General features: G+C 41.4%; 1 protein-coding gene across 2 annotated transcripts; it reads right to left on the bottom strand.

Moving 5' to 3' along the window:
- Nucleotides 1–3,712: 3,712 nt before the first annotated feature.
- On the bottom strand, nt 3,713–11,110 carry LOC131219360 (uncharacterized). 2 transcript variants are annotated; one of them, XM_058214451.1, is made up of 2 exons: nt 10,708–11,091; nt 3,713–4,203 (listed from the first exon to the last, which is right to left on the bottom strand). In XM_058214451.1, the coding sequence occupies exons 1-2, from the start codon at nt 10,885–10,887 to the stop codon at nt 4,030–4,032; spliced, it is 354 nt and encodes a 117-aa protein (XP_058070434.1). In that variant the 5' UTR covers nt 10,888–11,091; the 3' UTR covers nt 3,713–4,029. The 2 variants fall into 2 exon arrangements, with proteins under 2 accessions (XP_058070434.1, XP_058070437.1); XM_058214454.1 differs by having other exon boundaries at nt 4,083–4,222; nt 10,708–11,110.
- Nucleotides 11,111–11,457: the final 347 nt, after the last annotated feature.

Below are 11,457 nucleotides of genomic sequence, written 5' to 3'. Positions count from 1 at the left end.
TTTGCCCCGCTGAATTTCATGCTTGCCCTGTTGAGTTTTTAGGTTCCCTCGCTGAATTTCAATTTGCCCTGCTGAATTTCTAGGTTCCCTCGCTCAATTTGTACGTTGCCTCGCTTAATTCTTATGTTGCTTCGCTCAATTTCTATGTTCCCTCGCTGAATTTTTAGGTTGCCTCGCTCAATTTCTAGGTTCCTTTGCTTAATTTGTAAGTCGGGTTTTCTTTAGGAAGTTGAAAGCTTTATATCCTACAACTAAGCATTGTTACATCCAACGGAGAGAATGTCAGAGAGTTAAAATGCTCAACCTAAGAGATTTCCAGGGCATCCTCTCTCCACGGTGAGGCTCATTATTTCAAATTTTGGATTTTTGGACCGTGGACCCCACATGAACACAAGTCTTAACTCTTCAACAAATGCTTGATGGCCAGGAACCATAATTCTTGAACAAACTAAGAGCTAAACATGCTTGAATCCCCTGCATTTTAGGTATAAGACTCAAGCAACAAGATCAAGCGACAGCATGTATCTGAATTTCAATAGGGTCACTTCACTCTTTAAATCAGCACAAGGCCCAATCCAGCAATTGTGATGTTTGTGTTGAATTGAACCATGCAAACAAGGAATTCAGCGAGGCCTCACTCAAATTCAGAAGATGGTAAGCTTGCCATGATCGAGGCAACCTAATAATTGAGCGAGGCAAGCTAGAAATTCAGCGAGTCAGGCTGATTTTAAGTCAGGGAAGCATGAAGTTGAGCGAGGCAAGGTGAAAGTTGACCGAGGTAACATACGCATCAAGTGAAGCAAGGTAAAGACTGAGTCTGGCAAACAAGGAAATTAGCGAGGCAAGTTAGAAGATATTGATAATCTATTATGATATTAAGCAACTAGATCTTATACTTATATAATGCTTACCTTTACCCTTTTGAAATCCCACTATTTTATTCCAAGTAAACTTGTACTCTCACCTTCTCTTTCTCAGCTTCCAATGCGGACATCAAAAACCATTACACAACGTTTCATAGTCAAATGGTTATAGAAAATGTTCGTTGGCAACAATCAAACAATTTTGCTTCTTGCTAGAAGATTGTCAGGATTTACAAAGAGTATCAAGATATGCTAGTCACAAGAGTCATTTTTCTTATTTTTGTGGGCTGACTTGGTACTTTTTTTATCATTCTGCCTAGTAAAAAAGATCCCCTTTTCTTATTATAATTATCTTCAATGAATAGTGGAGGGGAGAGCCATCACATGGAACTTGTGAGGTAAAGGGGGGGGGGGGGGGGCTGCCAGATTAGGTTATGATACCTATGATTATGGTGAGGGTCACCAAAGGCTGCCAGATCAGCTTATGATACCTATGGCTATGGTGAGGGTCGCTAAATCGGCGTGGCCTTGCCGGGGGGAAGGGGGGGGGGGAGGCTGCCAGATCGGCTTATGATACCTATGGCTATGGTGAGGGTTGCCAAATTGCCGTGGCCCCGCTGGACAGGCTGACAAGTTTGGCGAGCCCACTCCGATTCGGATTTCATTTTTGGGGTTCATGTACTTATGGCTACAGTTTTAATCCGTAGCCATATGTCTGCTTTGACGACCACTTTCATCCTCAAATGCTCTGTCCGTACTTGCAATGTTCGAGCTGGGAAGTTAAGTTTGGCATGCTCCGTGAAAGACCACTGGGTAAAAGGTGGAGTCTACAATGGTCATTTTCCCTTTAAATTGCACACCCACGTTCCATGATACTGACCCAGTCGACAAGTCAAGCTCAAACAAAAGGTCGTCGATGCGACATGGTCAGACTCATTTGAATTAAATCATCTGGTCAGCATCGATGGAAACGTGGGTTAACCAGTCCAAACTCCAGAGAGGACGAATTATAGAATCCTCCCCCAATGCTTTTTACAGTATGCTCGGGTGCGGGTGAGGCCCATTTTTAAAGCAATCCCATACAGTAAATATGTAAATATGTAAAGCTAAGCGCCACCGGGGATGGAAAATGCTTCAAAAATAAAAATTAAAAATTAAAAAGGACGACCACCTTAATAGGAGAACTGATAAAGGCCGTCCAACTCACCAACACTAGCCGTTTTTTTTCTAGGAGAAGCTCATCCTGCGAAAACTTTGTATGGGCCCACCATGATGTTTTTATATGACGTCTTTAAATCTATCCATCACGTGCGTCCTAAAACATTCTCCATGGAGGCCAAAATCGGACCAATCCAAAACTCAGGTGGGCCGCGCCATGTAAAATCACATTTTGTGGCTCACCTGAGTTTTGGATTGGCCTGATTTTTTTAGGCGTCCATTCATCCTGGTCAGAATCATCTTTTGAATGGTTTGGATGGCATAAAAATACAAGGTGGGATCCACATATAATCTGGAAGGTTTTAAATGGTGGGCGTTCCCATTCCAACCGTTCCCACTGGTTTGGCCAACCTGAGTTTTGGATCAGCCAGAGTTTTGGCTGCCAAGGAAAAAAAAAAATGAAAAAGCACACGTGATAGACGGATCGGATGTCATTTACACAACGTGGACCCCACAAAAAGCTTTGTGGTTTAGTGTGGTGCGGAGGATCCGGCCTCACTGTCAAACATTCGCGATTTAACACCTCCCACACGTTTTCGAATGGATTGCAGATGCACAGGATCTAAACCATTCAACTGAAGCCTATCGTGTGTCCACGCCTCAACGGTAATATCACGTCCGTCCATGCACATGCAGGCAACTGCAGTGAATTGAATCAGTTGAATTCTAAGAAAACAAATGAATGATTTTTCACACAATGCCACTAGTCATGTGTACGGTGGATAAGATGATCCAGAAGCAACGCAAACCACCGCTAAAAAAAACAGGAAAGAAAAACAAAAAGAAAGAAGGGACAAAAATGAGGCCGAGGGAAGGCAGGTGGGGCCACTGATGTCTGTGAGAAATCCACCCTACCCATCCGTTTTGTCGGATCATTTTAGGACTCGGGACAGAAAATGAGGCATATCCAAAATTCAAGTGGGCCCCACAACAGGAACAGTGGGTAGGGAGATGCCTGTGGTTGAAAACTCCCATCAGGGTCCACGGGATGAAAAGAACTTCCGTAACGTGGCCCACTTGAATTTTGGATATGCCACAGTTTTTTATCCTATATCCTCAAATAATCTGAGCTCTCTTCCAAACAAGCCAATCCTGAGCACATTTTAACCTTCCTGATGCCCACCATGATGTTTATTTGTCATCCAACCTGTTCATAAAGTCATATATACCTGGACAAAGGGAAAAAAAAACACAAAAATCAGCTTGATCCAAAACTTCTGTGGCCTACAAGAACTTTTCAACAGTAGGCATTCAATCCCCACTGTTTCCTATGGTGTGGTCCACTTGAGCTTTTGATCTGCCTCATTTTTTGGATGATGCACTAAAATGAGCTGGAAAAATGGATGGACAACATGGATAAAACACAAACATCATGGTGGGGCCCATGGAACTTTGTTCAGTACGAAGCTTGATACAGGAGGGGTCACTACCGAATCCGAATCCGAATCCGAATCCCACTTTTGGTGGATTGAGTAGCCGACTCCAATTTGATTGGTTCAAAAAGGCACCAGTCGATGCACGCAAGGGTGCCATACTCTCAAAGGTGTGGGTTCCACCATCTACTTTAATCCAATCAAAATCAGCTGGGAAAAGCTCACGGGCTTATTGCAACTCAAAAAACCCGCTGTATGTAGAAAAGAAAATCACAGCTAATGGTTTTAAACAAATAATCGTGAATGATATTACATTTCCATTTAAAAACAAACAGTAAAACTACAACTTCAAATTCTCCATTTGTGTTGAGCTTCTATTCTACATCTGAAACCAATCAATTGACATGATCGACAACACCATTTTCATTAATGAGAAAAGATTGCCAACGAGTACCCACACCCACACCGATGAGACTTGCTGGAACTAAGCACTTCCTGCTTGTATGCATCTTGATTTAGATTGATCTTGGCACAGGTCCTGGGTAGCTAACAACTCTTTCTTTTGTTGACAGATCTCATTTCTTTGCCTTTGAAAATCTGAGGCACCGATACTTCTCACCACTGACAGTGATCTCGAGAGCACCGTCTTGGTTATCCTGATTCAATGCAGTGCCCATAAGTACACTTTTCTCTTTTTCAAGGTATTCTTTCTCCATCTTCAGCCTTGCCTCTTGCCGGGCGATCTCAGCCTGTAAAATGGAACAGGTTCTAGGAGATTCAAACATCAGCATTATCAATACCGGAACCTTTAATATTTTTTTATCACTAAAAACAACATAATTTAAAAGGAACTTCACTGAGAATTGAACCTAGAGAACACATGCAATTATTCATGGATTTGACAGTCTGTTTATATAAATAGCCTATGATGAAGCTAGTATGCAGTGATACCTTGGTAGCATTATCAGGAAAGTCTTCGATCTGATAGAGGATTTGGGTTTTCTTGATTCCTGGGTGTTTGGGCGGCTGCAGCCTTTGTTTTTTTCCATTTCCTGTTCTCTCTTATTATTCTCTTTGCCTTTTGGCTCTTTTACTAATCAATTTTAATCTTCAGAATTTATTTATTTTTATTTATTTATTTATTTATTATTATTATTTTTTTAATGAAGCTAGTATGCAGTGATCCCTTGGTAGCATTATCAGGAAAGTCTTCGATCTGATAGAGGATTGGGTTTTCTTGATTCCTGGGTGTTTGGGTGGCTGCGGCCTTCCTTTGTTTTATTTTTTTCATTTCCTGTTCTCTCTTGTTATTTTCTTTGCCTTTTGGCTCTTTTACTAATCAATTTTAATCTTCAGAATTTTATTTTGTTATTTTTTTAATGAAGCTAGTATGCAAGTCTCAAAAAAACATGGCTTTGTAGTAAAATCACGTGCGGGTTTCCCAAACGATGATGGTTTTTATAAGATCTCCGAATTCTAATTATAGTTAGGTAATATGCATGAACAGTTTGACATTACTGTATAGCTGTCAAACGTAACAGCTGGAGAGATTGGCAGCTCGTGTCTGCATGAGCCAGACCTTGTCCATTCCAACAAGTAATTTGAATTTCAAATGAAACCTTACATTAACAGCCAAAAGGGCATCTCATTGCTCGTTCACTCCAAATATTATTGCTAGTTGGGTTAAGGCTGTGAATATTATTGATTGTTACCACAATCATCTCCATTAAGCCCTTGCACAAAGCCCATACCACTATTGCAAGAGAGGACTTTGTTTATGAAAATCCTCCTGTTCCTTTCCTACCGCATGGATCACATAGTAGATATGGAAGCATCTTCCATATAAATTTCTTCAAAAGAAAAGCAAGCCCTAACCACCCATAAGTAAGGCCTTTCAATGATTCACTCAAGACCCAGTTAATTCCGGGCATGCTGAAACAATGGTTCCAAACCCTCAGAAATGGCCAATGCAAGAAAAACATGATCAACAGATTCCTTGCTCATCCAAAAGTGTAAGGCTGGCTATGTCTTCGTAAATGTTTTTAATATAGGTAGGTTAACAACACGAACAGGGAGATGCATATGCAAGAAAACTGACACAACAATGAGCCTCAATAAAACAAGGCAGGTATTTTACTCCATAAACACAATATGAAACTACAACTGCATTGGCAACAAGGGTGAGAGGATAATTATGTGCATGAGAGAGCTATTACCACAAACAGAAACCATACAACATACTACTCAAAAATAAGAAATATCAAAATACATTTGTCAAGAAAATTACCTTATGATTTAAACAGGGATTAGTGTACCCCATTAGAAACACATGCACAGCTTTGCCGTGCTTTCTTATGCTCCCACAAAAATCTATTGCACAAACTCGTTGATACAAATGAAATACAAATCATCATTTAAGCCATATCCCAACTGATTGGGGTTGGTTACACAAATCCTGTTCTGCAATTCCACTCTGTGAAGGAGCACAAATGGAAATACAAGCATGGAGGGGAAAAAAATGAAGTCAAGCATGCCACTTCTTAGTGATTGTCATTACCATCTGGCACTCACTGTGACATTTATAGACTAGCATGTCTATTTCTGGCAATTTTTTCCATGCATAAAAAATCCAGAAATAAGCCCATTTAAATGTTTTTACATTTTTCACAAGTTATGGGGAGCAGTTATGGGCTAAAGAATCAATGCAATTCGCCTGGAAGAATCGATGAAGCTAGAAAAGGAAGCCCGCCCGGCTAGTCTTTTCAAACTATCAACTAGACATGAGGCAAAACAGGATACGGGCCAAACGACATGAAACCGTATAACCAAAATCCAAAAAATGACCAGCCACTGTGACTTCAGATTGGACAATCCCTGTCTAGAAGTATGGTAACAGGTTGGATGGTTGGTTCATGGGCACCCATGCTGGGGTTGTGGCCCGGAAAACCAATGTTTATACTCTTAGATGTTGCTTATTAATGATACATTTATCCATTAGCCCCATTAATGTGTGGAACATGGAAATTATACTATGTGAGTGGGTTAAAAAGAGGGACTCCTCGGCTTGTCCCAGGGAACTTAAGATTGGACAAAATGGCTATTGGTCAAGGGGTATTTATGGACCCATAGATCTCAATACCATCTTTAGACATGACCACTTAGCAGGTTGTAAGACAAACTTTTGTTTCAGTCATCCTGTGGGGTTGATGACGAGCCAGGATGGAAGGTATCCACAATCAAGCACAACGAGTTGGCGTGCCGTTGCCCTACCCCAAATAGGAGTGTTAGTGTGCTATGGATATAGCTCCTGGTGTTGGACTTAGTGGAGACGGCATTAGTGGATCAAGCTCAAGTCTCTAGATTGGGCCCATCATGACCGAACTAGATTGACTTGGCAATGTACTAGCTTTGACTAATCCCTAGACTTGAGCACGTGCGAAAAGTTCAATGTCTTGATGACATGTGCTTTGGCCTAGTTTATGAGGTCATCATATGGCCAACAAAAAAGAGTGCAGTTGTGTGCATACATCAAGGTAAGGTTGAGGATCACATGATTCAACAATGGATCCACTTGGTTACCTAGGGACATTACTAATGGATTGATCTTATAGTTTAGACCATTCATCAAGTGTTTTAAAGGTTAGCAAAGGTTTTCTATTGGTTAATCAAGGTTTTTCAACCGTTAACTTTTAGTTTTAAGCAACAATTTGTTTTAAATTGAGCTTGATGAACATCCAATGGTTAAGATATGTGATCCATACATTAGGTCCACATGTATTGGCTAAGGATAGTGGCCATAGTGAGTGGAGGGATTTGATCGATTTGAGTGCATGGCTAAGGCAACATCATAAAATTTTAATTTGGTGAGACATACCAAAGTTTATAGGGTGTTGAGTACCATAACTAGTGTCACCCCGTACAACACTATTTCCTTATTATAAATATATCCTATCCTAGAGGGAGTGGTTAAGAAGAAGGGTCAACGTTGGACGTCCAAAGTCCACTTAAGCACCGCTTTTGGGGGGGGGGGGGGACCTATCTCTCTCCTTCCACATCACACGTGTGGAACATGTGGGTTCCATGGTTGGACAACTCTCGTGTGTCAAGCTGGCTCTACTCTAGGGCTTGCCTGTAGCTCTCATCCTACCATCTAGGATAGATTGGGGAAGGACCTTTTAGCTTGAAGGATCGGCATTGACATTTTTCAGTTATTGGCAACATTGGTCAAGGTAATCATAGCCATAGGAAATGATTTTATTTTATTTTATTTTTATTATTTTTTTAAATATCTAGAAATTGATGATATCTAAATGGAGATCCTTAGGGTAATTGAACTTAAATCTGATTTTTTTTTTTAAAACCATTTTTTAAGAAGTATCTTTTAAAACTTTTATATTCCTCTACATTTTGAAAATCCTAACAACCCAAGTACATCCATGGTGTGCCGTTAAGGCCGCTACGTAAAGGTAACGGTGGCAACCGTTACACATTATGGGGTCGTAAAGGTTGTAACAGCCGTTATGGATAAAATGACCCGTAAAGGCCGTTATGGCCCCCGTAACAGCCCGTTACGTCCCCCGTAAAGGCTGTAATGGCCCCGTAACGGCCCGTTTAGGGGCCGATACAGGTTTTTCGGGTTTTTTTCAATAGAGAGAGAGAGAGAGAGAGAGAGAGAGAGAGAGAGAGAGAGAGAGAGAGAGAGACCATAACAGCCATTACGGGGGCCGTAACGGCCGTTATAGCCCGTATCGTAAAGGTAACAATGGTGGCCGTTACGGCCACTGTTACCGTTACGGAACACCTTGAGTACATCATTACCACAAAAATAGAAAAACAGAGCAAGCAGTCTAGCGGCTGACATCCCCATATGGGAAGTTTAATTAATAGAGGAAAGTCACAAACAAAGACTGTAACAGGATCAATGGGCAACTGCAAGAGCAAAATGTAGGGAGTGCGACAAGAAAAACCCACAATGGAGCATTTCAGGAGGTCTTTTTGGGAAATGAGGCATACATTTTCTCCAAATTCCATGAATTTAAAAAGATTTAGAGACAATAGGGCACTTGACAAAAGACAAGGGGCTAGTAACTATGTTGCTGCTTGCAATCTCTCTTATTTGCTCATAGGTCTGTTTGGATAGCAGGAAAAGAAAAGAAAAGAAAAATTAATCATTACTTACTGATTATTTCCAACCCTATTTTCTCCAACGCACTCCAAAAAAAGGGTTCGTGTTTGGGTAGCAATGGGAATTTTCATATATACTAGACATCAGTCAACTACTTTCTTGTGCTTGAGAATCCTAATTATGGACAAGTCTATCATTGCTTTATGTATTCCAGTATCATTTTGCTATCCAAACAGAAGGCAGGAAATTATTTAAGTACTAGCTATAATTTTCATTTCTTTTCGTTGCTTTGCTTTTCCAACTATTCCAACATATAGAAAATTGGGTTCGAAGGAGAGGGCCAAAGTGAATTGGGAAATCCACTTGGGTATAGTAATGTAATGATCAAGCTTTCCTTTCTTCTTAATATCGAGAGAGAAATTATGAACATTTATTTAAAGTAATGAGGCAATCAGTTTGTGAAAGCTAGGAGATAAAAGCTGGAGACAAAAACAGAAAAACCAGCAATTTTAGGGACTAAGGTAGTTAGAAGTAATCAACTGTTCAAATTCTGTGTACAGTCATCCGGGCCATCCAAACGCAGGCCTCACCATGAAGATCACTTGAGGAAAAGGATCAGGCCAGTCCAATCATCATGTAGGCCACACTAATCATCACCAACAACATATATATGTGTGTGGGTGTGTGGAAAAAGCGAGAGACATGCTCACCGGCACACCTTTGTACACGTGTCATGGGCCCAAAATCTGAATGGTCCACGTGATGCAGCACCCCCCGAAACCTCTAGGGCCCAACTTTCAACCTGATCCAACACTCTGGTGGGTCGTAGCAAAGAGAGAGGTGAATCAAGGGAGGAAACTGTTTCCTTTCACCATGGCCCACTAAAGTTTTGGATCAGGGTAAAATTTGGGCCCTGGGGGTTGCATGGGGTACTGCATCACGTGGTCCGTTCAGATTTTGGGCTCATATCACTTGAGATGAGTTCTCAAAAAATTCTCACGAGTGACGAGTTCTTGTGAGAACTGGCACCCAGGTGAGCATTTCAATATATATATATATATATATATATATATATATATATATAGAGAGAGAGAGAGAGAGAGAGAGAGAGAGAGAGAGAGGCTTAGATGATGATAATGATGAATATCACAGTGCCCACCTGATGAGTGGATCATCCAGATTTTCACATCAACTGATCTTCAATTTGGGGCCAACCTTTCAGGCAGTGTGTATGGATTTCAGATTCAGACTCGGTGACTTCTTCTTTTTTTTTTTGAAAGATCACTTGAGTTTCATTAAAAGAGAAAAGAAACAAACAAGAGAAAGATAGTCCAGAAGGCAAACTCTACTAAGCTCCTAGAAACAGAAAATCGGATTCCTTAAAATGGACAGCATTAACCGCCCATTCTATCAATAGGCACTTAGCCTTACAAGCTATAACCTCTACAGAGTTTGAAATGTTTTCAAAAAATCTGTCGTTTCTCTCATTCCAAACAGACCACCAAACTGCTAGGATAGACATTCTCCAAAGCCGACTCCTAAGCTTGCCCAGGCTGACCCTGTGCCAAGCAAATCGTGGGTGAATAATCACTTTAGAGGTCGTTTGGATGCCTGTAAATGATTTACCAGCCTGTCCTGTTTGGCTGTAAGCTGTAAATGATTTACAGGTAAATGATTGTCTGTGTTTGGATAGCCTGCAAATTGTTTTAGTCCTGCAAATGGAGAGCCAATCTTTCCATTTAGAGCTGTTAGGATGTAAATGGAGAGCCTGTAAATGAAAACACAGTTTTTTGCCTATAAATCAAATGGGGCTGAAAGCTGTAAATGATTTACAGCCTGTAAATCATTTACAAGCATTTTTCAGCATCCAAACACAGATTGCAAACCATTTACCTGTAAAGCATTTACAGTTAGCCCCATTTACAGGCATCCAAACGATCCCTTAGCATCCATTTAGCTTATTTGATCATTCCTCATAAAAGGATGGAAGCAGAATAGTGAAAATTTAATCCACACTTCAAGACATCGGCCAAAAACGCAGAGAGAAAATTCTAAAATCTCAAGACGGCAAATAACAGGCAATTTCTTAAAAGCATGCGAGTATTCGTATTCAAATTAAGATATTTACCTCGCGGCGAGAGAGCTCGGCCTTCCAAGCGGCCTCTCTTTCGGCAACCTCTCTCTCTCTTTCCTCAATGTAGCTCTGCATCTCTCTCTCCTTCATGATCCTGTCTTGAATGTCAGCGTCGAGAGCTTCTTGCAGCTCTTTCACGAACTTGTCGACGACGGCTTTGATTCTCATAGACATGCCTCCGAGATAAGAAGATCGCGGTTCGATCGTCTGATCCAACGGCTCAGAGCTCGGATTCCGGATTTCTGTCCGATCACCTGCTTCGCTGTGGCCTGAGATCTTCCGTTTCCGACGGATATTTTCTGAGAACCGCCACTTTTCCGCGTTAGGGTTTTTACAGCCACGAAAAGGCCGTTGGAGAGACGGAGAGAGAGAGAGAGAGAGAGTATTAAGTTCCATACGTTTTGGGTTAGAGCCGATTCGGTCAGGTCGGAAGCGGATTGCGTCCTGCGCCCTGATGGACTGGGTCTAGGCAGGGGCTCTGTGGGGGCCACCGTGATGTATGGGTTTTATCCACGCCGTCCATCCATTTTTCCAGATCATTTTAGAACATGAGCCCAAAATTAAGGCAGATCCAAGGTACAAGTGGACCACACCAAAGTAAGCAGCAGTGGGAATGATGCCCACCGTGATGTTTGTTGAGTGATGCACACGCCACCACATGTGCCATCGTGGCACAGGGGAATGTGATCTGAGCCGTCCATCAGGTGGGTCACGTTACACTGACCTCAGAAACAGCTAACCGGA

This window comes from Magnolia sinica, chromosome 1, assembly GCF_029962835.1.
Source record: "Magnolia sinica isolate HGM2019 chromosome 1, MsV1, whole genome shotgun sequence".
NCBI lineage: Eukaryota > Viridiplantae > Streptophyta > Magnoliopsida > Magnoliales > Magnoliaceae > Magnolia > Magnolia sinica.
Note: the sequence above shows the minus strand (reverse complement) of the source record. Positions and strands in the feature narration are given on the sequence as shown.